The sequence below is a fragment of the Pogona vitticeps genome, chromosome 2, assembly GCF_051106095.1.
Source record: "Pogona vitticeps strain Pit_001003342236 chromosome 2, PviZW2.1, whole genome shotgun sequence".
Classification (NCBI taxonomy): domain Eukaryota; kingdom Metazoa; phylum Chordata; class Lepidosauria; order Squamata; family Agamidae; genus Pogona; species Pogona vitticeps.
Genome location: NC_135784.1, coordinates 134,174,139 through 134,201,522, shown reverse-complemented (window position 1 = coordinate 134,201,522; position 27,384 = coordinate 134,174,139). Strand labels below are relative to the sequence as shown.

The 27,384-nt window shown below is 43.0% G+C and overlaps 1 protein-coding gene across 4 annotated transcripts in view; it reads right to left on the bottom strand.

Annotated features, from left to right (window-relative positions):
• Positions 1-27,016, bottom strand: part of RNF157 (ring finger protein 157) — a 102,511-nt gene extending 75,495 nt beyond the window's left edge. For 2 of the 4 annotated variants that reach the window (XM_020813233.3, XM_020813232.3), the window contains exon 1: positions 26,712-27,016. In XM_020813233.3, coding sequence (XP_020668892.1) covers positions 26,712-26,799 — 88 coding nt within the window. In that variant the 5' untranslated portion in view covers positions 26,800-27,016. Of the gene's footprint in view, positions 1-26,253; positions 26,667-26,711 lie in introns of those variants that run through there. The other 2 variants (XM_020813234.3, XM_078386004.1) reach the window with 1 other exon arrangement.
• Positions 27,017-27,384: the final 368 nt, after the last annotated feature.

The following is a 27,384-nucleotide window of genomic DNA, read 5'->3' as shown; positions in this document are numbered from 1 at the left end:
GAATTGGAGGTTGTTCATGACTTTGTGCACCTTGGCTCAACCATATCTGACACCCTCTCTCTGGATGTCGAGCTGGATAAACGCATTGGCAAAGCAGCCACCATATTCTCTAGACTCACAAAGAGAGTATGGCTCAATAAGAAGCTGACAACACATACGAAGATCCAGGTCTATAGAGCCTGTGTCCTAAGCACACTCCTGTACTGCAGTGAGTCCTGGACCCTTTGTGCACGGCAGGAGAGGAAGCTGAACACCTTCCATATGTGTTGCCTCCGACGGATTTTTGGTATCACCTAGCAGGACAAAGTCCCAAACAGAGTAGTCCTAGAACAAGCTGGAATTTTCAGCATGAATATATTACTGAAACAGTGACGTCTACGTTGGCTTGGGCATGTTGTGAGAATGGCTGATGGTCGGATTCCAAAGGATCTCCTGTATAGAGAATTAGTGCAGGAAAGCGCCCCAGAGGGAGACCACAGCTGCGATACAAGGATATCTGCAAGCGAGATCTGAAGGCCTTAGGAATAGACCTCAACAGATGGGAAACCCTGACATGTGAGCATTCAGCCTGGAGGCAGGCGTTGCATCACGGCCTCTCCCAATTTGAAGAGACCCTTGCCCAGCAGGCTGAGGCAAAGAGGAAGTCACAAAAGCAGCAAAACCAGGGAGCTGGATAGGGGACAGATTGGATTTGTCTTCAGTGTGGAAGGGATTGTCAGTCTCAAATTGGCCTCCTCAGCCACACTAGATGCTGTTCCAAGCCCTCCATACAGAGCACGTTACCATAGTCTTTCGAGACTGAAGGATGCCTAACTAACTAACTGTTATAGTCTCACTCCTTCTACTTGGCTACAGTCTTGATTGATTATATCCACATTCCCTCCCACCCCCTTTCAAATCTCTGCACACTGGGTCCAGAAAAGTGGACACCTGCAACACAAGGCAGAGTTCCTCCATTTTAATAGCACAGATGGTATCAAAGATTGGATTTTGACATGGGAGGATGAACAACTATCACAGGAACAGAAATTTTTGTCGTTTTCCTTCAAAGCCAGCCCTGGCTTTAGCTCCAGAGAGAGGCTCTAGATAGCATCTGAATGTTTTGAGCACCTGAATAAAATGTAAGGGTCCCAGTTCTTCTCTTAAATTGGAGAGAATTAATCTGTTTTTTTAAAAAGGCTATGAATTTCTGGAGCTCTTGATATTCAGGGCCAAGGAAAGGGGAGCCGCAAATCTTGCTTTCTTATGTTCAGTCCTTATCTTTGTATGTCTCATAGTTGGTGAATCAGAAGCCCAGTAGGTGTGGGCTTTCCTTCAATGGATTTTCCTTTCACTAATAAGTTGCTGCCTAATTCTGATTCGCTACAGCAACACATTCAACAGGTGCAGCTTTCCTGTCAGATTATGACATGTGCAAAAGTCACTTGGACCTTCTTCACCTCCTTCTAAACCTGTTATCTATGGAAAAGAGACTGGAATGTGCACAGTGGTTCTGCCCAGTCCACACCTTACCCCAACCCTCTTTATGAGTATTGAGGCAGCTCTTAAAGTAGCACCTACGGGAAATGAGCAAATTTGCAATTCTCCATGCATGTACATTTCACAGCTCCCCACCTCTTTTAACCCATAGAGATCAGCTGAGGAAAGGAGCCTCTTCCCAGCTCATTGCTGGGAAATGAAGCCTTTCTGAGCAGTATGTTGGGGAAATCTTTAATCTCTGACCCGCTGTTTATGAAAGAGCCGAGCTCCCCCCCCCCCAAGATGGAAGAGTGGCATGAGGGGAAGAAGTTGGTGGGCAAAATGAGGAGCCCACAGAATTCCCAAATCTATTCCTGGGCTGGAAGACCTTCCCATACATGATTTACATATTTACCAAGCAGTGGTGAAGTAGCCATTTTAAAATCCACGGAGGAAGCCACACAGGGTTTTCAGCTACCCTGTCCCACCATGTGTCCTTTCACTGAATTCTCTTGTGTATGTTGCCCACAGTTCACTCATTCATGCCCAACACAGTAATCTTTAACCCTCCTTCTTCTATCATAATTACACCATTCAGTTTTATTAGATGAATAACATTGACACTTGGTTGGCATGTTCGAATTTTTAAAGTCATTTTGACTTCTAAAATGCTAATATAAATGTATCCACTTGAAAGAAAAGGGCGGGAATGCTGTTGGGAAGACATTCCTCAAGCCACAACTTTTAAAACTGCTGCCGTGACTCATCCATTTTTAGTGGCCATTTCTAGGGAAAAGCCTCTAGTTTGTACACAAAGGGCAACAGAAATCTGCAGGCTGTCCCGGCTCCTATTGGTTTTATAAGGAGCAGAAATGTTATGCTTTGTAGCAGAAGAAGGGTAAACATTCATTGTGCCTTAGCTAGTGAATTACTACTGTGGCTTATGATTAGCACCGTTCTTTCTCAAACACTGTTTTGAAGTAGGAACAGTGAAGCAGACAGGCTGTTCAGATGTCAATTTTCAAAATAAAAAACAAGAGAACTGCTGACGTTTGCTTCTTTGCTGTAGACCACTAACGGGTCTATAAAACAGATACTCACTCAAAGGAAAATCTCTTCCAGGCATACCGAGCCTTCAGTTCTCTACATAAGCAGCCAGGAACCAATAACATAACGGAGACAAAGCCCTATTATCAGTGTGTCTTTCAGCTTTCCTTTCTCTCTTCAAGGTGACATAAAAAGACAGAGGAAGACAATCTGGTCCCTAAGAAGTACAATCCGAAGTCAACATCAGTTGACATCCACACACTATCTGCGAAAGTATGGCTGACAGCCTCAATCTATTAATTGCTGGTTTTAAAAGTCAGGATTTCAGTCTAATCAGATTTTAATCTGACCAGTGAGAGATACTTAGCATTGGCAACTATATTTTTTCTCTGTTTGTAAACTGTTCTTCCTGTGTGAAAAGGCCAGATGCTGAAGAGCTGAGTAAATAACTCATGAGCACAGAAGCAGAGAGCAGGTGTGTGTGTGGCGGGTGAGAGAGAGAAAACACCTAGAATGCTAAATCTAGCAGACTAAAATAGGCCTCAGGGCTTCTCACCAAAGGTACCCATAATACTAAAATCATGAAAAGAGTGACTACCACTAAATGTTGTTTCGGGAAGAGGGCTTTCAAGGTGGAATCCATCCCTCCTCCAGTCAGTGGCAGCTTGTTATTCCAGTTTCAGGGATGCTGTAAATTTCCTCTGGATTTTAGTACACATTTTTCAAGAGCTATATGAAGTGCTGAAGCCTAACTGCAGGATAGGTTGAGCCTTTTGGATGAATCCTTTCAAGTGTAGACAAAAACCTGGGCTGGATTCACTTTACCTGTGAAACTGGAGCCAGCACTCCACTGTCCCATTTTCTCTCTCCCTTTCACTAAAATATCACACTGTTTTTTGGAGTTCCTCCCTTAATATTATGTCCTCCTCCTGAAGTCTCCACCTCCCTATGCTTTTCTCTGTTTTCCCCTCGACAGATTTTTCTCTTGTAAGAGAAACAAACCACAGAAGCAACCATGGGGAAAATACAAGGGACTTATAAATGAAAGCCACTGTCATCTGAATCTCTTGAGAAAGGAATTTATGAATGAGGCAGGGTGATTGCATTGATAAAAGCCTCATCTAGAAGCAACCCAACACTTGGATTAAGAGTTTGCTATATAGCACATATAAACCCTACTACTGTATTCCCAGTGACTATGTGTGGATGTGAAAGCTGGACACTGAAGTAAAGCCAACACAAAAAAGCTTAATTCACTTGAAATACGGTGGTGGAGGAGCCTTTGTGGATACATATATTTATGGAAATGAGCCTTTATGGATACATAGACTGCTGGAAAGATGAACAAGTGGGTCTGAGTTCAAATTTAGTGAGAACGCTGTTGAATGACAAAACTGAGGCTATTATAAGCATAACCATATACTTATCACAGCATAAGAAGACAAGACTCACTGGAAAAGGCAGCAATAAAAGGAAAATTTGAAGGCAGCAAGAAAACAGGGAGACCAACTATGAAATGGATTGCCTCAATAAAGGAAGCCACAGCCTTGAGTTTGCAAGAGTTGAGTTATTAATAAGACATTTTCAAGCTCTCTCACTTGTAGGATCAACATGATGCTACATAGCAATTTAGTATGTAACATTTTCCAAGAAGGTAGCCATGTGTTTGCTGCCACACAAATATCTGTAGCACCTTAAAAGACAAATCAGTACATTTTGGTAAAGTATAAGACTTTTGTAGACTGAAATCAATTTCATCTAATGAAGAAGATTGTAGCTTACAAAAGCTTATGCCATGATAAATGTGTTACTCTCCAAAAAGCTGTAACATTCTTGTTACAGGATGTAATACTAGCAAACAAAGTGGTGAGAAGCAAGCACACTGCTCTATGTACATTCTCTCATAACTGTGACTGATCTTCAGACACAGACGCGCAGGAGACTTCCACAATGTCACTTTTAGTATAAAATAAGAAGGTCAGGAAGCTGTCCTGAAACAGCCTGCACTATTGTGTAGAACTTAATTCATCTCGCCCTTGTGTGGCCTGCATAACCCACGATGACCTCATGATTTCTGCAATCTGATATATGAAAAATGTGTGCAGGATGCTGGCGGGAAAAAACTTCAAACCAGTTATGCACAATGTACTTGCAGTGAATTGAACACATTGAATAAGTATGAGGCACTAAAACAAAACAAAACCCAACAACATACATTCAGAGTCAAACTAACCAAGATGGGAATTGCATGAAGCAAGTTAATATCCACAAGGCTTTCTTATGCAAATACCTGCTGTGAGTGGGGAAATGAGCCAAATCAGAGTTGCCATGTACAGGATAAGAGCTTAGGGTCACAAGGCAAGTGGTTTGACCAACTTACTTATAAAATCGAGCTGCTAAAGATGTGACCCCTATGGTACTGCTGGACTCCTGCCAGCCTCTGCAACACATCAGGGGTTAGAAATATGGGTGTTGTGGTTTGACAATATATTAAGGGTTACAGAGTCCTTCCCCCCCCCCCGCTTTGCTCTGACAACCTACCATGGTTCCCCAGCTCCCAAAATTAACTGCCTAAGGCTACCTCACTCTGCCTAATGGCTTTGCTCCTTTATCCTCTTCAAAACATTAAAATAAACAGTATATGAGCCTTGAATGCTGATTCAATTGAGTGTATTCTGAAGGAAATCAACCCCGAGTGCTCACTGGAAGGACAGATCCTGAAGCTAAGGCTCCTATGCTTTGGCCATCTCATGAGAAGAGAAAACTCCCTGGAAAAGACCCTGATGTTGGGAAAGAGGAGAAGGGGACGACAGAGGATGAGATGGATGGACAGTGCCACCAAAGTGACCAACATGAATTTGACCAAACTCTGGGAGGCAGTGGCAGACAGGAGGGTCTGGCATGCTCTGGTCCATGGGGTCACGAAGAGTCAGACACGACTTAATGACTAAAAAACAACAAAAAGAAGAAGCAACCCACAACAATACTGTGAAAAGACCAGTTTCAAGTGGGAGTAGGAAGAAACTGTCAGTCACTGTATCACACATACACCAAGACAGCTTGCCTCCCACTCTCAGATTCCTAGACTACAGCTCTCATCATCCTTTGAAAAGGTTAGAAGCCACTGTACTAAGTGAGTTTCAACCCAGCCACTACCTCAACAGTTCCATATTCATCTGCAACGACTTGGTACGGATTATTGAGGTCATGGACATAAAATACTTTGAATACTCAAAGGGCACCATATAAACTCTAATTGGTAGTATATTTGGTACATCAATAACTGCAGAGTGACGGATTGAGAGGAAAGCAGTATTTTTCCATTTCCAGAAGTCTTTATCCTGGATGATATGTTATGGAAAACAAGGCCTGAAGGAGAAAAAGATGCCTGCCTCAAAAAATAAGAAGCCAATTACAGCTGTCTGACAGACAATTGTCCCAAGAGAACTAGAACCTAATTAAAGATGGTTAAACTATTTCAGGAAAGATTGTCCCTGAAGAAATGTGCAACTTCTGAGGTCACAAGCAGTACAAGTGGATGGGAGGGAGGGAGGGAGGAGGAGAGAGAGAGAGACAGAGAGAGAGAGAGAATGATCAAAGTGTGTGGGTTGGGGAATACACACGATGACAAAACACAAGAATAAAATAAAAGGGCAAAACTTGATATGCCAACAGTCATGCTGCTGTCTGATCAGTGCAAGAGAAGCAAGAATTATAGGTTGGGGGACATTCAGAAGTGTGCAGAGTGACACTCAATTGATTCCTTATTTGATCTCAGTGGGGCTTCAGCACTCTGGAACCAGGAAAAATATCTTGCTGGGGCTCCTGTAGAGAGGAATGGCCTAATTAAATATATACAATATATAATATATTATTGTATATATTTAATTAGGCCATAATATAATATAATATAATATAATATAATATAATATAATATAATATAATATAATATAATATAATATAATATAATATAATAATAATATAATATAATATAATATAATATAATATATATTTAATTAGGCCATTCCTCTCTACAGGAGCCCCACCAAAATATTTATATATATATATATATCCAGGATATATATATTAAAAATATCTTGGTGGGGCTCCTGTAGAGAGGAATGGCCTAATTAAATATATACTGTACTTGCCTTACTTGAAAAACAGAGAGATAAAAAATACTGATATGGATAGTGCAGAAAGTTTAGGGCTCACAGACTGACAACCTGCAGGAATATTATCTGGGGAGCGATTTGTTTCTCATGAAGGAAGAGACAGGCCATGTGCGACTAAGAGCCCAGATAATCCACTTATGTGTAGAAATCGTCTTTTCCCAAGGACCCATGTTGCTGTAAGCTTGGACTGTAAAGTTTAAAAACACATTGTGGCTTGAGCAAACAAATGCCTCATGTTTTTAATTGAAATATGAAATTTGTCTCCTTCCCAGTGTACCAAACTGAAGATTTTTGCTCTGCTGAACCTGATCAATCACCACTGTTCCTAACATTTCCCCCCTGCTGCTTTTAGGAAACCCATAAAGAACATAGAAAGGCAACACCTTTCTTCAGCAGTATAACCCCAGCATTTAGTAGTGAGGGCAAAGCTCAGGGTTACCTTTTTCCACCCCTTTCTTTTTCTTTTTCTTTTTCTTTTTCTCCTTTTCTTTCTTTTGCCTCTTCCCCCCCCTCCCATGACCGTGCTGGTTAGAATTCCTAAAAAATCAAAAAGTGAAATTTCCCCCCCAATTTCTGCAAATTCTAATTCAGAGTACATGGATAGTTAACTACTTTGGAGTTAGGTAACTATAAATATAATTAACTGGTTTTCAAAAAGAAGTTACTGAGCTTAGGGTCAATTTCACCCTTAAGCAGGCCTCATCTTGAGTAGTTTAAGAAAGATACAGATGAATTGGAACAAGTTCAGAGGAGGGTGACAAGGGTGATCAGGGGACTGGAAACAGCTCTGTGAGGAAAGACTGAAAGAACTGGGCAGATTTTGAGAAAAGAAGACAGGAGAGACAGGATACCACTTTTTAAATATTTGAAAGATTGTCCTACAGAGGAGGGACAGGATCTGTTTTTAATATTCCCAGAGTTCATGGCACATAATAATGGCCTCAAGTTACAGGAAGCCAGTTTTCAGCTGAATGTCAGGGAAAACATTTTAACTGTCAGACCAGTATGCCACTGGAACCATTTACCTCAGGAGGTAGTGAGTGCTCCAACGCTGGAGGCATTCAAGAGAAGATTAGACAACCATCTGTCACACATACTTTGATTTGGATTCCTGCATTGAGCAGGGGATTGGAGTCAATGGCCTTAAAGGCCCCTTCCAATTTCATTACTCTATGGTTCAGGAAAAGGCATGGCTTGAGAGCAGGTGGTCCAGTCATTCTGCTCCTGCTAAGCACATGTGGGTCGGGTCAGTGCCTGAAGGGAAGATTGTCTAGGAAACACTGTGCTTTATTTTCCACAATGGAAGATAAGGAAAATTATAACTAACTAAACAAAGTAAATGTTACTATTTATCTATTGCCTTAAGGGAATGGATATTATCTTGCACTAATACGATCAGCAGATACAATTTCTATTTTCTATCGTTTCTGACATAGTTGTTTTCTACGAAGGCTTCTGTTCCCTTGCAATGGGCACAGTTAAAACTTGCAGAATTCAGCCACTGCAGCTCACAATGTTATGATTCAGAAAGCTTCCCCACTGGATTCTGCTGGCTATATAAACTGTTCAGAAATAAAGAATGGAGCTAGATGATCATCTTTACCGTGGAGGGGAGAAACTGTAGCACCCTAAGTCACGTGAGGACATGAGAAAACTTTTGGGAGATCCTAAATATGGATGTATCATTTTAGCATAAGTTCTATAGAAGGCGTCCCTCCTACTGTGACAAAGCACCACGGCACATTCCTTTTTTGAGCATTACCAACAGCACTCAGAAGGCCATGAAGTCTCTGAAATAGGCCATGCTCCAGGTGAGCAAAATGTAGATGTTTGCAGGTGCAGGTCAGTGGACTAGAACTCCCAGAATTCTGCCTCAGGTATTCCTGGAGAATTCTGGGATTTTGAACCCCCCCCCCCCAAAAAAAAGCAAATGGCAACTCTCTAACCCAAAGTTGCATTTCCTCCTCTGCCAGAAGTGGCTATAAGCAGAGTCATGGAAAAGGGGGAAAAGACCAAAAAAAATCACATGCTTCTTGCACAAATTTCAAAAGCAAAGGTGGAAATATATTCCTTAGACCTCTGAAATGTTAAACATGAGCATGGTTTTGAACACACCAGGATTTTCATCAGGTTGGTTGGCTATTGCATAGGTTGAGAGGAAGAAATCCTTTCTGACTCCATACTACAGTGTCAACATCTGAACTGAATTAATGTGACAAGGCGAGTCATAGAGAGGGTACTCGGCCTCCCCTGCCGCTCAAAATGTGCCTGTGAGGAGGATGGCAGGGGCACAGGCGCCCCCTGCGGAGAGGCTACCTCACCTTCTCCCCAGTTCTGGGGAATTCCAGACAGGAAGCTCCCCAGAGCACCTGGGAGATTCCCTCCGGATGGAATGGGTGCTGGGAGAACCTGTGGCCAAAGAACCCAGGGTGCTAGAATGGGGACCCAGACAGGAGGCCCTGGAGGAGAAGTAATCGGGGGAGAAGAAAGAGAGAGACAGTAGAGCAAGGGGCAGGGTTCCAGACAGGGGACCTGCTGCCAGATGATGGAAGAGAGGATAGAAGAGCTTGGGGGTGATGCCCTCAAGGACCCTGCTGAGGGCTTTCATGTGGATGAAGATCCACCAGATGAATGGGAGCTCCTGGTGGACTGGGAATACATATGTAAAGAGGATCCTTGGACCAGGGTCCTGGTACACCTGAAAGCGTCAAGGTAAAGGTAAAGGTTCCCCTTGACAATTTGTCCAGTCGTGTCTGGCTCTAGGGGGTGGTGCTCATCTCCGTTTCCAACCCATAGATTTAGCATTTGTCCGAAGACAATCTTCCGTGGTCACGTAGCCAGCGTGACTAGACACAGAATGCCATTACCTTCCCACCGCGGTGGTACCTATTTATCTATTTGCATTTGAATGGTTTTGAACTGCTAGGTTGGCAGGAGCTGGGACAAGCGACGGGAGCTCACCCCATCATGTGGATTCAATCTTACAACTGCAGGTCTTCTGACCTTCCAGCACAGAGGCTTCTGAGGTTTAACCTGCAGTGCCCACCACCATAAGATGAGACAAAAGGGTACCTTAAACCTTGACCACCTCCCTGGCCCAACTGAGAGACACAGAAACACCAAGTGGAAAAGCACCATTCCCTGGGAACCCTAGCCAGAGAGCGAACCAGCTACAACACTGAAGGAGACAGAGGCAACAGGAATGCAACACCAGATCCCGGAGAGACAACAAGACCAGAGAAGCTGGGACACTGCTGCCCTCCGTGGGGTCCTATAAACTCTCCTTGCTGTGTTGAGGCCTTGAGGCACAGGTCGACATGGAGAACCTAGCTAAAGGTGAAAGAACTTGAGACCCTCCCAGTGATGCTCATCAGAGGGTTCCTGGACTTGAACTTAAGACCTGAAGGAAGTGCAGGCAAGTGCAAGTCCCAAGGCCTGCAACAGAGGGTGTGTCTCTTCCACCCACTCACCCCAGTTTCCATTAAGCCCTGTTTGTGTTGAACGACCTTGGGAGCCCTCCGTGGTTTCAGGAGTGGAGGAAAGAGCCCTTGTGGACACAGCGAGGGCCAGCGGGGCTCACAGTGACTTTCAAAACTGATGAACAACATGAAAAGTTGGCACTGATCATAACTGAGCACTGGTAGGAGAATGCTTGCGGCTCAAACGATCATCCTACCAAGGCTGAGTTAGGGACGGCTTCTGCCTGCCATTACTGTATGTTCAGCAGTCTTAAAATTAGTTTTCTAAGGTCTTCCTGGATCTCACCAAACCCAAATTTTCCTTCCTCCCAACTAAACAACTGGTATTATTAAGCTTCCAGGAGTAAGGCTGGGAGGAAAACAAGGTAAAGGCAAGGCAGTAATTTTCTGGATGTCAAACATGTGCTAATTTCTAGGTAAGACTGACAGTAGGAGGCTTAGAAGTTTATTCTAAGAAGTATTTGTGGTGACCGCCCATGTCATTCATGCCATTCATATTCATGAGCTGATTTGCATGAACCTATGAGAGGACTGGAGAGGTGGAGTCAGCAGCTACATGAGGCTGGGCGGGAGAAAGAGGAGTCAGAGATAAGGGCTGTTTAGTCAGAGAGAGAGAGGGAACAGATACCGAGAGAGAGAGAGATCTGGTTAGGAAAATAGGTAGAGATGGTGGTAATGGGACTGCAAGAGAAAAGAAGTATGTACTGAGAGAACTGTTGATGAATTGCTTACCTATAATGTGTATCTGAGAAACTTCTGTTATTATTCAATCGGCTTCACTTCAATAAATAAATTCTGTTTCTGTTCGCAAGACAAGTGTTGTGATATACATCATTTAAATTGCGGGTTGAAGTAATCCACTGGTGGCAGCGGACGTGAGCCTTTGTGAGGGAAGAACAAGCAGGGGCCACGAGGTCAAATGCCACAGTATTTAACATAGTGGCTTTTTAAAAAGGGAAAGAAACCCTTTGCATGTACTTCCTTTTCTCCATAAGTTGCATGTGTGGTCTGACAGACTATGCATGTGCTTTTACCAAAAGTTGCTCCCTCCTTCTCTGGGTACCAAAAATATAAAACAAATTAGGGAGAAAGGCATCTTGTGAGGATTCTCTTGCATTCCAGTGCATACACACCAGTTTTGCAAGTTCAGAAAGAACACACAGAGAGAGAGAGAGAGAGAGAGAATAGGTAATGTGCACCCATCACTGTCATTATCAGTTCTAAATAGGGATGTGCACTAGCACTAAAATTTGAATTCAGAATCAGAATCATAGCCTTCAGGTGTAGTTTTTGAAAATCTGGAATTTCCAAATATCCAGAAGTCCATTACATTCAATATGATGAACACTTTCCCCCTTTAAAAAAAAAAAAACACCAAACAGGCAAAACATTGTTACAAGGTTTCCCTATGTTCTCTGACACTTTCCAGGAAACTGAGCCAAACCAAAAGAGTGCACAGCAACAGCCAGCGGTGACTGAACCCTGAACAACAAGAAATGCTAGCAGGAAATGCCAACACCATCGGGAAAGCAGAGAACAGGTCTATTGGAGGTGTGGAGTTGGTAAATACCTTGGGCAGCATTGGCAGGCAGACTGGACCAGAAGACAGCCTGTGGTGGGTAGGAATTGTGCCAACAGCATGGGGCGCAGGACAGCTGAGTAAGTGAGCACAATCCTGAAGCAGCAGTTGGAAGAATGGAAGAGGGAGAAGGAGCAGACTGAAGTACGTATGGCATTCCCAGTCCATGAGCAGAGTGTGTCATTCTCTCTTACTTAAAGGGGGCTTCAGGGAAACCCAACAATGGCAGGTTTACCTTAAGGGGGAAAATTGCTACAGAACCAGGTTCCCCTCAGTCTCTTCCTCCCCCATGTCAGACCTGTATATACTTGAAAGGGAATTTGCACCAACTACAATGCTGCTTTGCACAGGAGCGATGTGATAGGAACCAGGGCTGGGAATAGTTAGGCATCCTTCAATCTCAAAAAACTATGGTAACGTGCTTTGTATGGAGGACTTGGAACAGCGTCTGGTATGGCTGAGGAGGCGAATTCGAGAGTGACAAGCCCTTCCACGCTGAAGACAAATCCAATCTGTCCCCTGTCCAGCTCCCTGATTTTGCTGTTTTTGTGACTTCCTCTTTGCCTCGGCCTGCTGGACAAGAGTCTCTTCAAATTGGGAGAGGCCGTGATGCACCGCCTGCCTCCAGGCTGAACACTCAGATGTCAGGGTTTCCCATCTGTTGGGGTCCATTCCTAAGGCCTTCAGCTTGCAAATGTCCTTGTATCGCAGCCGTGGTCCCCCTCTGGAGCGGTTTCCTGCACTAATTCTCCATACAAGAGATCCTTTGGAATCTGACCATCAGCCATTCTCATGACATGCCCAAGCCAACATAGACGTCGCTGTTTCAGTAATGTATATATGCTAAAAATTCCAGCTCGTTCTAGGACTACTCTATTTGGAACTTTGGAACTGTGAATAAACCCTTCCTTAAATATGATGGAGCTGCATGGTGTGGGTGTGAAGGCAATGTGTGGTTGTAATTTATTTTATTTAAAATATTTTTACCCCACCTTTCTCCTTAAGAGGACCCAAGGTGGCTATAGAGATCATAAATGTAAGCTGTAGAGAATGTAAATGCAAGTTTGGGGTTCAGAAAAGGACACACGAGAAAACTACTGCTGTGCAGGCTTGCACCAGAGCATATTCTCACAGCAAATGCTTAGGAGATTTATAACTATTCCCACCTTCCAATGGGAAAGAACCAATGTGAAAATACCTTCTGCTGTCTGTACCTGCTTCAAGATTTCATTGGTGCAAACAGACATCATTTACAGGTTTTGCGCTTACCCCAGGCCCTCTCCCTTGGGAAATCCATGGCAACCCCAATCAGGAGACACTCCGCCCCCACTACCCTTGGTATCAGAGTGTCTCTGAGTTTTATTTCTCAAGAAATCATTCCAAGATGCCTAAGAAATAGGTTTCACTTTCACTTATTCCTCTAGCAGGCGGAAACCCAGCTTTTTGCCCTCTAATCTACAAGAGTAAATGAGACTGAATATTAGGATTTATTGTTACAGATATTTGGAATTACTGTATCAAATTCATATTAGGATATATTCAGAACCATTCAAATATGGCATTATTTGGTGAATTCTGAATATTCCCAAATCCAGATAGACATCCCTAGTTCTGAACTGATCTTTAATTACGTACATAATTTTATCATCTTCTGCCTGTGTCACATTTCTAATTAAACCTACTGTCCTAATAAACTGCAAGCCTATTCGACATTAACCTTCCCTCCTCCTCCTAATCTTTAAACGAGGCACCACTTTGCACTTTCCATCAAGGACAGCTAACCGAGGGGAAGCAAACCTCATTAAGCAAACTGAAATCGTGATGCGATAGTACAGTGGCAATCAATAGATATTTCTGCCTAGCTTTTACTGTCATGTTCTGTATCAATAGAAGTGGTTTTAGAAGATATTCTGAGTGACCATGCTCATTAACTATAGCCCAACTATTTGCTCAGTGGCTTAAGCACCAGACTGAGGAGGCAGAGGTTGGGAGTTCGATTCTCCACTGTGCCTCCTTGACAGGGGCCGGACTCAATGATCCATAGGGTCCCTTCCAGCTCTGGAGTTCCAAAATTATTATAATAATATTATTATTTACAGAGCAATGCTTCCTGTGTGGGGAAACTAAATATCAACAGCAGTTTTAAAGGTCATTGCCAGATCAACAACTTGAGCCCAAATACAGTCTCTGATTTGGGGTCATGTATAAATTGTATAAATATTTGCCATGTAGCCCCCCACTTCTGTCTGAGGAAGTGAACTTGTCCATGAAAGCTCTCATTAAAATATAGCATTTAGTCTTGAAGGTGCCACAACATTTCTGTCTTCTTTATGTTTTGCTTTTCCTTTGTTTTTGCCTCATATCAATAGCTTTTCCATGACACTGTCTCCAGAAGCTTTTGTGTCCTTCTTTAAAATCACTGAAGTATCCAGAGGGGAGCTGACTACATAGGGCCAAAATTGCAATTGCCCAAGCTTCTCTCCCAGGATACTGCCTTGATTGGAAATTACATAGCTGCCAGAAAGCCTGCATTATGCCAATGCGACACGGCTGTATAACCTGCTCTGTGCTGGCCAACTCTTGTCACAGCTCATTAGCCTGCAAAAGCCCTGCCAGCAGCTCTCAGGAGCAAGATACTGCAGCACGGAGACCTCGCATTGAGATGGCACAGATTCAAACAGAAAATTTTATAGCCATAAGATAATCATCGGCAGGAGCAATATCTCTGCAGTGGTTTTGACATGTGGTTTGACCCCAAGATTTTTTTTTTCCAGGAGAAACAGTTCTGGACTTAATTCTTCATCCTCAGACCAATCAAAACATATTGCTAGGATTTTCCCCCCAGAGTTGGAAGGGACACATTGGATAAACAAAACTAAAATGTTATCATCTCAAAATCACTTCCCAGTCCAGAACACTGACACACTGCAAGCCTAGCTTCACAGCCATAGGCACTAGGACTCAGTTCTAAGGGGGAAAGAGAAGCTTTTAGGATGTCAAATTCTGCACTCAGTGCAATATCTCATGCTTTTTCTACACTCAACATACAAGCACTAAATAAATGCAGCCATGTTTACCTCTGAAGCAGAAGCCTACCCTATCTTTTTAAGCATTGTTGCACCACCTCCCTAGGAACATTATTTGATAGCCTGACTCCTGTTAGAATGCCCCCCCATATCCATATGAATTAATTCATAATTAATTTGATTGCATACAAATATCTCTATAGCTATGCATACATCAGATGTTGCTTGGCACTATTGGACATTCAGAGTCCACTGCAACAATACCAGATTTGCCATTTGAACAATCATTATGTATGTTACATTACTAGAAGTACAAATTTTAAAAAAAAATTATTATTCAACAAACAGGACACTACCTGGCTAAGGACACTGACAGAGTTGATGTCAAAGAAACCCGGAATTTCATAATTTGTAACTCAGTCCCTTAGCCTCAACACCACTCCAGATCTTATTTTGCTTGAGTTCGAAACTGTTGCTTCTCATCCAATTCACATTGCAACTGTTCTTCCTTTTTTCTGCATGGCCTTTTATCTCTAGCAGTCATACCGGTGTTCTGACCCATCAAGCCAAATGCAGTCCAGTAATCATGCCTGGCTGCCCATCAGGGACCCAACAAATTTCTCCTTTTGTGGCATGCAGGATTACTCAGAAGGAGAATTTTTATTGGGTCTCTGATGGGTGTTTGATGGTGCAGTTCCACAAGATGACTTCCTTGTTTAAAACTGAATGGTTTAGTTTATGCAGTGCTTACAACACATAAAACAAAATGATGGCCATGAAGATACTTACAGAACAACCAATTTTGATCTTGTCTTTGCATTAACTTGTAATACAGAAAAGAATAAATTATTATTGGATTAAAGAATTGTTGTGTTTTAACAAATGTAGGGTTTTTAAAGAAAAAAAACTACTTCAGATTAGTTATCCTAATTCATGTAGGCAGAGCTAGAAGCAGCTTTTTTATTTTAATTTTTTAACTCAGTTTCTCTGCAATTTGCTTGATCTCCTCCTGCTAATTTTGGGTCAGCCTTTGAAAATGGTCTGGAAATGACAAGCAAAATCCAAAGAAAAGAAAAGAAAACACAAAAACGTGTGGCACCTTAAAGACTAACCATTATATTTTAATATAAGCTTTCGTTGACATGTCCACTTTGTCAGACATTAAGAGACAGAACATCTGATGAAGTGGATGCAACCACAAAAGCTTACATTAAAATATAACATAGCACAGACTAACACAGCTACCTCTTCCAAAACTGGAAATGACAGCTGGTACAAGGCAGGCTCGATCTTTTAATGAGGATTAAGCACTCTGAAGGAATGATACCAGTCCAATGAGATCCAGTTTGTTTCTGAGCCCAGTTCACATGCCGGTTGTCACATGCAAAGCTCTGTTCACTACTTTGGAACTCTGAATGCAGAACTCTGCACACTTATTTTGATAGTCCGTTCTCCAAACACTCCTACATTCCGAAAGTTGGGGAGGCTTTCTCAGTGATCGCCCCTAGTATAGAATGTTCTCACCAGGGAAGCTCATTTGGCACTAGCATTAGTCTTTATATATAACCAAGTGAAGACTTTGCTCCCCAGCCTTTTAGCTCTTTGTTCTTTTAATCACACACATCAGGATTATACTCTATTTTTATCATGCTGGTTCTGGCATTTGCTTCTGCATTCTTATTTTCCTGCTTTGTTTTTATAACTGTACAGTACTAAAAGAACCAGATTTATAGGGATTGTATAAATGTAGTTAAATATTAATTCCCTTCACAGACACAAAAATATCCTCCAAACCAACCATTTCATATTAAAGAAGGAAAGTACCACAGCAACATCTGGACATAGAAAGCATCTAGAATGAACATCACAAAATAAATAAATAGAATTGGATTATAACTGCCAGAAATCCCCAGTCAGCATAGCCAATGATTATGCTGGTAGGAGGATCCTAGAGTTATAAATAGCAAATGCAGCTTTTTTTTAACTACTAGACCAAGAAGACTGCAGTTAGGTCACCCAGGTACTGATAACTAGAGCAATGCAATGCTAGTAGGTTTCCTTTTTGGATTCACAGATGGAAACAACAGCTGTGTTCCAAATCCAGGTAGTTTCCACTTTAGACAGTCACAAACAATAAAAAAAAAGTGGGTGGAACAAACAGCCACAGTAATAGGACCAACAGAACAAGTCTACAAAGGGCAGGGCCTTCCTACCTGTAATTTTTATTCTGATTTACTGTTACGCGCATCATGAAAGGTCAAAACAGTTAACAAAGGCAATGGTCAGCAAAACAGAATAAGAGTTATCTAAGTCATTTAGATAGCCCCACTTTCTCTGAGCTCTGTAAATCAAGATGATAAAAAGAAACAAGTCACGCATATACCTCGACGGTAAAACCAAAAGCAACACTGTCAACTGATTGGGGTTATACTATCTCTCCAGTGCAGGACTTACCTCAACTTTTTCTTTTATGTCCTCTAAAATGCTAAACATGATTCCCAAAGGTAACACTTCATCCTTACGCTCACCCCTCCAAGACATCCACATCCAGTTCATTAATGATGATTTGAGATGCTTCCAAAGTAACAGGATTTAGAGCCAGGAAACTACCAGCTCTAGGAGGCTCTATCACAGAAAGTGACTTCCAACATATTACAATTAAAAACTCAGCTCATCACCACATGGTAAGAACCTTATGCTAGCTTTTACTTGCAAAGCGAGGGATGTTAGATTAGCTTCTTATTTGCACAGTGTTCATCAGGAGATGAAAATATGCCAGTTATACACAGCACTCAACAATTTGTAGTGATGGACTAGAGAGGATTTTACTGTTCTGGAGATTTTATTCTATTTTCAGTTTTGTTTTAGTCATTTTAAGTTCTTCTAAAATTGGTTTTGCCCACCAATTTGAGGGCCACACAGTCAACAAGTCTATCATTCTTTTGACAAAAACAAAATCTTCTGAAGACCACAAATCTGCACACCTGGAAGAGCAGGCCTCTCTGCTGTGTATCTCTCTGTTGTGACAGAAAGAGATACTGTGGAGCAGACCCTACACATTCTGAGTCAGGGTGAGTGCAATGGTAGCAAAGTGCCCACTTTAAGCAAATAAAACTGATTTCTAAATTTGCAGAAATTGGGAGCACTCAGAAAGGTCACATTGGCTGACGTGGACCAGAGAATCAACGAATTCTGTTGAACATGTTAAATAACTCAGCCCTGTCTCTGCTCCTAAGTGTCCCCGGCAGGAGTGATTTTTCTCATCAAAGTCTTTGGACGAGCACAACATGTATTTGTGGATTAGTATGTGATTTGTACCTCCATAACTGTTCTTATTGCTAGATGTTTTGTAAAATTAGTAGATACGTATTGTAACATTTCAAAGCACTTAGAAGTGAAAAAGATCAAACTCAGTTAGAAAAACCGAATCTGAAATAAAAACCAAGAATATTGTTATTCAATTTTTTTTTACTTCTTTCTCTTGGTCTTTGTTACCACATATGCCACAATTACTTTAGACAGCATCACAACGTTGGCGCTCTTTCAATTTACCATTTTGCACCAAAGGAAGGGGAAGATTATAGTTTGTGAAAGTTCCCCCCTCAAAATCCCAGAACAAACTATCTCATCTTAACCCTACAATGTGAATGGATGTGGAAACATGGGGTTCCCTCCATTACTACCCCATTGCTATGTATCAATTCCTGAGGTAGTGTAATAATGATACATTCAGTATTATTCACTCATTCAGTAGTGTAATAATAAATTTAGAAAATCTGATATTCCTCATGACTATCCTATAGTCAGCCACCACCACAAAGAGAGTGAAAAACGCATATACTGGATCCTTCCTTGTCAGCAAATGAGCAGCAGGTCTTTTGTAACTCTAGTGGTTCTTAGCTGCCTATTCAATTGCAAGCTAACTCCAAATGCTTTGCATTCCAACAAGAGTGGGCAACGTTCTTGCTGGCAAAATCAACTTCTCTCCCAGCTATTTGTGAGGATTATAGCTGAGCTAAGAGACAACAAGGAAACCTGCCAGGGGCGGTGGATAAAGCAAGCCTCTGCTAATCAGAACAACTCAGGGGGGTTGACCCTATGAGCCCAGTTTCTATTATACTACACTTCTTACTGTTCTTTTCCATCTCAGGGACCAAGAATTTTGGGAGAATTTGTTTGGAGGGGCAAATCTTAGCAATGAGGAGCCTTGTAGTGTAGTGCTTAAACTGCAGTACTGCACTCAAAACTCTGCTCATGACCTGAGTTCAATCCAAAGTAGTTGGTTCGTGGCTGACTCAGCCTTCCATCCTTCCAAGGTCAGTAAATTGAGTACCCAGCTCATGGAGGGAGGGCTAATGTGCAGCCTGCATAATTAAATTGTAAACTGCCCTGAGAGTGATTTAAGCACTATGAGGTGGTATATAAGCAGCATGTCTTGCTTTGCTTTTTGCAAAGCAGGAGCAGAGAAAAGGCTTCTTTCCCTATTGCTTTTTTGCTCCAGATCCCCCCTTTGAAGCAACAGTTTTTTGTCTGAAAAAAGCACCGGAGCTTAATTCCACACGGCATTTGGTATGACACATTACCCACATTTAGAAGCAGCCTCTGTGCAAAAAGTGTATGAAGGGTGTGTTCTGCACAGGAGCAAACATAGGACAGCAAAACATGGAGCCCTGGAGCCACATGAAGTCCTTGGCTGCTGCATATGTGGCTTCCAAAATTGGACAGGTCCCACCTACCTCTCCCCAGCCCATCTGATCAGCTATAGGGGGAAAAAAAAACTTATTCCTGGATTTCCAAGATGGAAGTGGAGAAGGAAAGATTCTCTACTCCCTCATTCCCAATGATCCATACATAGCACAGCTTATATTTTGAGCTGTGTATGTGCCTACATGCATGCCTATGTTTGGCTCCACAAGGAATATATATACCAAATGACCCAGAATCCCTCTGCTACTGCGGCAACTAGGGATCACTCGGAATGAGGAAGCAGAAAACCTCTCCTACCTCACCGCCATCTTGTGAATCAACTGGCCAGGGTGACTTGGGATATTCTGGGAACTTTAGTCCCCAAAACGCCTCTTGTCCTGCCCCAGCCCTCATGCACATCAGTCCCAGGCAGGGGTAGCCTTCCAGGGCTCTTGCCTTGGAGGAGCGCTGCTGCCAGTCCGTGTTGACCATATGGGCAAGCTGGGCCAGCAAACTGATTCAGTGTAAGGTGACTTCCTATGTTCCTACTGCAGGAATTTTCTTGAGCCTATTTCATCTTGTGGTTGAGTGAGTCTTCCACCCACCCAAGATTCTTGCTTTCAAACTGTGGCTTCTTAAGAAAGGCTTACAATTATAAAGGAAGGAAGTCAAAATAAAAAGGCAACGGCGGTTACAGAAATTAGGGGCCCAAAGGGAAGAATAAACGTTACCCAATGGCAACAGACAGGCCATTGGTTCATGGACCAATCCCAGTTGCTTTGCTTTCTGAAAAAGCCAGGTACGGATTTTCAATTCAGAAAAGTGAGTTTCTGTTAGCAATAATTTTTCAAAGGTTTTGCTGATTAGCAAGGAGGTTGGGGAACAGAGGCCTCTTCCTTTTATCTTAGCTTGATATCCAACTAACAGCATGATTACCCATAATTACCAGCCTTTGTTGCTCACCAAGTCATTTTCAAATGTAAATACAAATGTCTTCATTTTCAAAACATTTGACTTTAAATTATATAAAAACATATCACACATATTAAACCATAATTTATGTACGTTTTAGGATGTCCAGGTTATTGTAATGATAAAGAAATGATTCTTAAAATCACTAACTTGAGCAGTTAATGGACAATTCACTACTAAATCTGACTTACTACCAAGTAAGCAAGCAGAAAACTGTAGCCCCACAGCCCAATTCAATGCATATTTATCTAGAAACAGCCGTTCAACTTATTCCTCAGCAATTGTTTGTCAAAAAACCTTTCATTTTGTTACTGGAAGACAAAGCAGAACTGTTGTTGTTAGGTGCTGCCGTGTTGCCTACAACTTATGGCAACTTTATGAATGACTGCTCTCCAAAACATCCTGTCTTCAACAGCCCTGCTCAGTTCTTGCAAACTCAAGCTTGAGGAATCTGTCCATCTGATGAAGGCTGAATAGCTGGATAGCTCAAAGGCTTAGGTCTCGAGCCAGAGGTTGGGAGTTGGATTAATCACTGGGCTTTCTTGATAGAGGCAAGACTCGATGATCCATAGAGTCCCTCCCTTCCAGCTCTGTAGTTCTAAGATGGTTGCTGTTGATGATGATATGCCCAAAGAAGGACAGTCTCAATTTCAACATTTTTGCCTCCTTCAGGCTCAATTTGATCTAAAACTGACTTGCTCGTCTTTCTAGTAGTCGGCAAAGCTCTCCTCCAGCACCACATTTCAAACAAATCAATGTTTCCCTGTCAGCTTTCTTTACCGTCCAGCTTTTGAACCTATACATGGTGACTGGAAATACAAGAATGTGGGTGGTCTTGGTCTCCAGTAACACATTCTTATATTTGACTAAATTTTCTAATTCCTTTGTGCCATCCTTCCAAGACTCAGTCTTATTCTGATTTCTTGGCTGCAGTCTCTCTTTGGATCAATGAATGAACCAAGGTATACAAAATCTCTAACTATTTAAATTTCTTCATTGTCAATGCTAAAATCATGCAATTCTTCTGTAGTCGTAATTTTTGTCTTCTTTACATTCAGTTGCAACCCTGCTTTGGCATTTTCTTCTTTCACTTTTCCTAAAAGTCATTTCAAGTGATTGCTACTTTCTGCCAGTCAGATGGTGTCATCAGCATATCTTCAACTATTTATGTTTCTTCTACCAATTTTCAGTCCTTCTTTATCTGAATCTAGTCTGCCTTTCTGTACAATATGTTCTGCATACAGACTGATCAGATAAGGGAATAAAGTGCACCCTTCTCTGACACCTTTGCCTATAGGAAACCATTTGCTCTTCATATTCTATCCTAATAGTAGCTTCCTGTCCACAATACAAGTTGCACTCCAGGACAATCAAGTGTTGAGGCACACCCATTTATTTCAGAACAACCCATAGTTTCTCATGATCTACACAGTCAAAGGCTTTGCTGTAGTCCAGTTGTTTCCAACCTTGGGTAACACCAGGTGTTCTTAAACTGCAATTTCCAGAAATCCTGGCCAGCAGAGCAGGTGCTAAAGGCTTTTGGGAATTGCAGTCGAAAGACATCTTGTTACCCAAGGCTGGGAACCACTGCTGTAGTCTACAAAGCATAGAGTGATCTTCTGAAATTCTTTAGCGCTATCCAGTAACTAGTGGATATTTGCAATATAATCTCAAGTGCTTCTTTCTTTTCAGAATTCAGCTTGAAGATCAGGCATTTCTTGCTCCATAGAAGGTAAGGAAAAGCCTTCGTTGCAACACCTTGAGCATCATTTTGCTTTCATGAAAAAATAAAACAATGGTCCTACATGCCTTGACATTTCTTTTCTTAGGGATTGGAATGTATGAGCAGAACAAGGATGGAATTATACAAATGACTTGAAAATAAGCCTGCAGTCCATGGAGTATGGGTGGTGAATCTCTGGTACTCCAGATTTTGGACTACAATTCGACAGACCTCCATCATTGACAGAACAGACTGAGGATTCTGGGAGTTGTAGTCCAAAGGTTTGTCACCCCACCTTAAAGTAAGCCCCATGGAATATAGTAGAATTTATTTATGAGCAGTAACTTAAGCACATGTTTACATCATGTAATAAAAAGCATTTGTAAGTGGCTGAGGGACATAGAAGGAGGCTCCTCAAAGAGTGAAAAAGCATTGTGAGTGCACTTGGGTGTCCCCCTAGGCAACTGCGTGCAGCCAGCAAATCCTTCACTTCCAAAAGCATTGTACGGGAACAGCATCAAAAAACCCATTTCAAGGATGCCAATCCCCTGGGAAGACAAATGAAGCTGAGGGAAAGTTTCTGTGCAAAACTCAGGCTCTGACCACTTCTGGTCAAAAACAGTCCTGACATTTTAATTGGTTTCGGATTTTGCCTATATTTCATGTATGTTCACGATTTTGAATTGTGCCACACTCTGATACAAATAAAGATGTGTGGCTGGTCCCAAACCTCTCTAAATATTTACTTAGATTAGATTTTTCATATCTCAGGATGCCAACAAAAATTTCAAAGGCCAAATGAAAAAGGGAAAAAAATCGATGAATATTACATACCACCTGTTTATAACAGAATAATGGGAGCTTTAAGACTAACAGATTTATTCAGGTTGAAACTACGCAAGGAGGAACACCCAATTTCCGCTGACGTTTTTTAAACCAGGTTTCTGATTGTTTCTGCTGCTGAAATTGCTGTATTGATACAATTACATAATTAGCTCGTTGCAGGAGCACTGCACTTCCCAATTAGTTCACTTTCCACCGGGAACAAAGCTCCACTTGATAAATCTCTGTCTCTTCCCCACTTCTCCCTTGATCCTCTGTTTTTCTGAAGGGACATGGTGCTTACCTGATACAGTGATACATCTGACAAACATCATTTTTTTAAAATAGAAAAAGTGTTGAGGGGAAACAAAAGGGTCTTAGTTGAGGGGAATTATCCCACTCTAATAACATGCCACACTAAAGATGTCAGTGTCACCACAGGACATCTTCATGATTGTCCCTTTGCCTTGGGATAGGCAAGCACACGCACTGCGAAACGGAGGAAAGCAATGCAATAAAGCAGTAAACCACACCCTCCTAACTCAACAAAAATAAAAGAACACCCATGGAAAAAGACTGGGTTTCCCTGGGCTTAGCTTTATGTTGTGTAGTCACTGGCAAATATTTTGATTTTGACCATGCCAACACAAAATATGGGGTAAACTGCCATGTAGACATATCCTTGTATGAGATTTGTGGCTTATGATCCATTTTGATTGTAATTCAGGAAGGTTCACACTAACATAAATAATCTGTCAGTTTAAAGTTGCCAAAATACTTTTTTTCTTGTTTTTCTATATGTATATGATGAAACAGACTAAAATTATCCAGCCACTGAAAGTTAAAAGTCATCAACAAAGTGATGCAATGTGGGTTTAAAAGAACCACAATGAGGACTCAAGACTGCTACTCACCTTACTGTGGCCCTACACTGCCCCCAGCCTCCTGAGGTCTTTTATACTGCCGTGCACACTACACAGATACAGAGTATGTCACTTAAGAGAAGAGAAACAAGAATGCTCAAGAGAAGACAACACCCGAAGGGAGTTCTCTGATGGCTAGAATCGAAAGGGTTACAGGCCCTTTTGAGAATCTTAAGGCGCAAAACCCTTTTGTTTTGAATTATGCTACCCTAATGAGAATCAGTATTCAAAACAAGTGATTAAAATTAATGAGCAGAAACACAACTTTATGCCCCTATCTTAGGGAGTAGAAAAACACACTGATCTCCTCTTAAAAGTCCTATAATATCCCTTGAGAACTAAATGTGGAAAATACCTTAATAAATCTTCCTTATATATTAGTAGCAAAGTATCAGTAGTAAAGTCTTCTGGTGCCTCTCTTCTGAAACACATTTACTGCACAATAGGTCCTGTCAAGAGCATTTAATTATTCTCAAAAATCATCAGATATACAGTACTCTCCTATGCACAGAAGATCTTCTTTTCTGGACGGAAAGAGTCGACATTATTTCCAAATACAGTATACATACTGTACATAGGATTGCAGCCACAACCTTGTTAGTAGGAGAACAAAAGGCAACAAAACCCAGATCCTATACAGATCTGCCAGATGAATTTTTCATGTTAAAATTTGCTACTGTTCTTACAACCTTTGCTCCTGCACTTTTTGTTGTGGCAGTTATGCATTCCTAAATTGATTCTAACTAATGGCAATTTTATGAATTAATGATCTCTAGAAGGTCCTGTTCTTAAAAGTTCTTAACAGTTCTGCTCAGATTTTGCAAACTAAGATCCATGGTTGCCTTTGCTGTGCCAATCCATCTCAAGTTAGGCCTACCTCTCCTCCCATGTTTTCCCCCCCAAGGTTCTCCTAGCATTATAGTCTTTTTGAATGAGTTTTGTATTCTCATGCTGTGTTCCAAATACAATCACCTTACTTTAGCCATTTTAGCTTTTAGTGACAGTTCACTAGACTTGCTACATTTTTTTAATTTTTATTTTATTTTTATTTTTTTGTCTTTCCGGTGGTCTGTGGCATCTATAAAACCCTCCTCCTCCAGCATATTTCCAACGTGCCTTGAAGGATGCTGAAAAGGCAGAAAGGACAGTGCTGACATTCAGCCTCCCTAACTTAAAACTATTGGCTTTGGCTATGGGTACTGCAGTCCAGCGCTCCTCAGCAGAGACGCAACTAGCAATTTTGACACCTAGAGAAAGCAGGACTGTGCCCCACCAGACTGAGTGTGAGCCATTACCAAGAAAAAGGAGGAGGAGAATGTGTCTCTCCCCGACCCCCAAATGTTATACTGTTAGGGGAGGAAAGAACATGAGATGTTGTTTATTTTCCTGACATTCACTGGTAGATTCACCTCTACGTTTCTTCTAAATCTTGATTCCCTGGAATAAAGCCCCAGTTGCCCTGCCCTACTTATAGTACTGCTTCTGAAGAGTGCATGGGGATTATGCTCACAGTGGCAGGTTTCCTAAATCAAGCCTACCTAGCGAACAATATGGCCTCAAATACCCTTTCCTGTACAGGATCACAGGGTTCTTTTGCACCAGCTCCCCCCCCCCAACCTGTTCAAAGTCTGGCCAAAATTTTTAGTTAGAGAAGCTCTTCCAGGCAAGGAAACTGCGTGGTGGATGGAGAAAGCTCCACCTGCCTTACATGGCTGATGGCTCTTAAAGCAACAGGAACAGTGTCCATAAGCCCCTGGCAGTCCCACACCCAGTACAGGATCATATTTTTACCCCACTAAGCTTGTACTTCTTAGCTCCCGCCATCACGGGCTTCCTTAAAAAAAATAAAAGAAAAGGGGGACACAGAGAACCAAAAAGCTGAAGGTGATGCTAACTTGGGATGTGTATACTCTGTTGATTTTATCCCGCCCCGACACAGTGTTTGTTGCTTCAGCAATCCAGTCGTTTCCCATAACACATCAAAACCAGGATGGGGGGGCGATGGGGGGGGAGAAGAAGGTGGCATGTCAAGATTGATGGCGTATTTTATAAACTGGGAACCAGCAACTAAAGAAGAATGAATAGATGTCCACCGCAGGCGCCTACGCCAGTTCAAAGAGAGAACAGGGGACACAGGGGCTGTTTGTCACTGAAGGATTCCTCCGCACATCTGCAGAGACTCAGGATCAGTCGGGAGCGGAAAGGGGGAGAGGCGATAGTTTTATAGTTTTGTAAGGGGTGGCAGGGGAAAGGAGAAAGGTGGATGGGAAGGACCAAGGAGGGGTGGGTGGGAGAGACACCACCCAGGGGCCGCAGCTTGAAGGAAAGGAGCTGCAATCCGGTGAAGGAAAAGGGTTCTTTACCAACGAGCATGATGATGCCATGAAGCGAGCTACTTCAACTCAGATGCCGCCGTCATCATCCCTGAAACCACGGCGAAGGAAACCCGCAGTCGCAGCAGCAGCAGCAGCAGCTCTGGATCCCCTTGCCTGGGGGGAAGCGCATCCTTCTCACGCCGCAACTCTACGAAAAGTCATCAACTGCCGCCTCTCCCACACACACCCCGAGCCCGGCAATCCTCCTCCTCCTCCTCTTCCTCCTTCCCCCGCCAAGGGAGCATGCAGGGGTCCAGGTTTGTGGGGCAGGGGCAGAAGAGGAGAGGACCTCCGGCAGCGCAAAGCAAAATGTGAAGGAAGCCCCTGAGCTCCGAGGAGTTCAATCGCTTCTCGCCCGCCCGCCCGTCCTCGGCTGGGTCACATTGCTGCTTCCCATATTCCCCTGCTCCTGCCGCCGCCGCCGCCGCCGCTGCCTTAAGCCTTACCGGATTTAGGAGGATATCTATAGATGGAATTAGACGGGATGTCCACCTCTTCCTCTCCCGCGTTCTGCCGGCTGGTGAGGGCGCCCATCCTGCTTCGCGCCGGGCAGAGGGCATCCGGGGCGGCGGCGGAGGGCACAGGCGCCGGGCGAGCGCACCCCCCCTTTTTTTATGCTTTCTCTCTCTCTTTTTTTTTTTTTTTTGCAAGGTGGGGGTGGAGCGGTCTGGTTCAGAGAGGGGGGGGTCAGCCAACCGTCCACGGGTGGGCAGCGGCAGGCTCCCTCTCGGAACTGCGCGCCTCGCTCACTGGCGAAGCTGCCGCATTGCCCTGCCTGCTGCTCCTGCTCCTGCTGCTGCTGCTGCTGCTGCCGCCCCCCAGGGGGTGGCGGTGCCTGCTGTTCCCGAGCCCGGGCCAGACGCAGCCATTCCCCCGCCGCCGCCGCCGCCGCCAACTGGCCCCATCCCTCCTCCTCCTCGTCGTCGTCCTCCTTCTCTTCCTTGGCGGGAACAGGACGACTGACTTCACGGGAGCCCCTTCGGGGACATGGGGCAGCGGAGCCCCGGCGGGCTTGCGCCGCCTGCTCTGCTCTGCCCTGGCCGCCCGCCGCCCTCGCTACCGTCAGCAGAGAAGGCGAGCCCCGCGGCGGTGGCAACGGCCACTGCCTCCCCTTCTGCT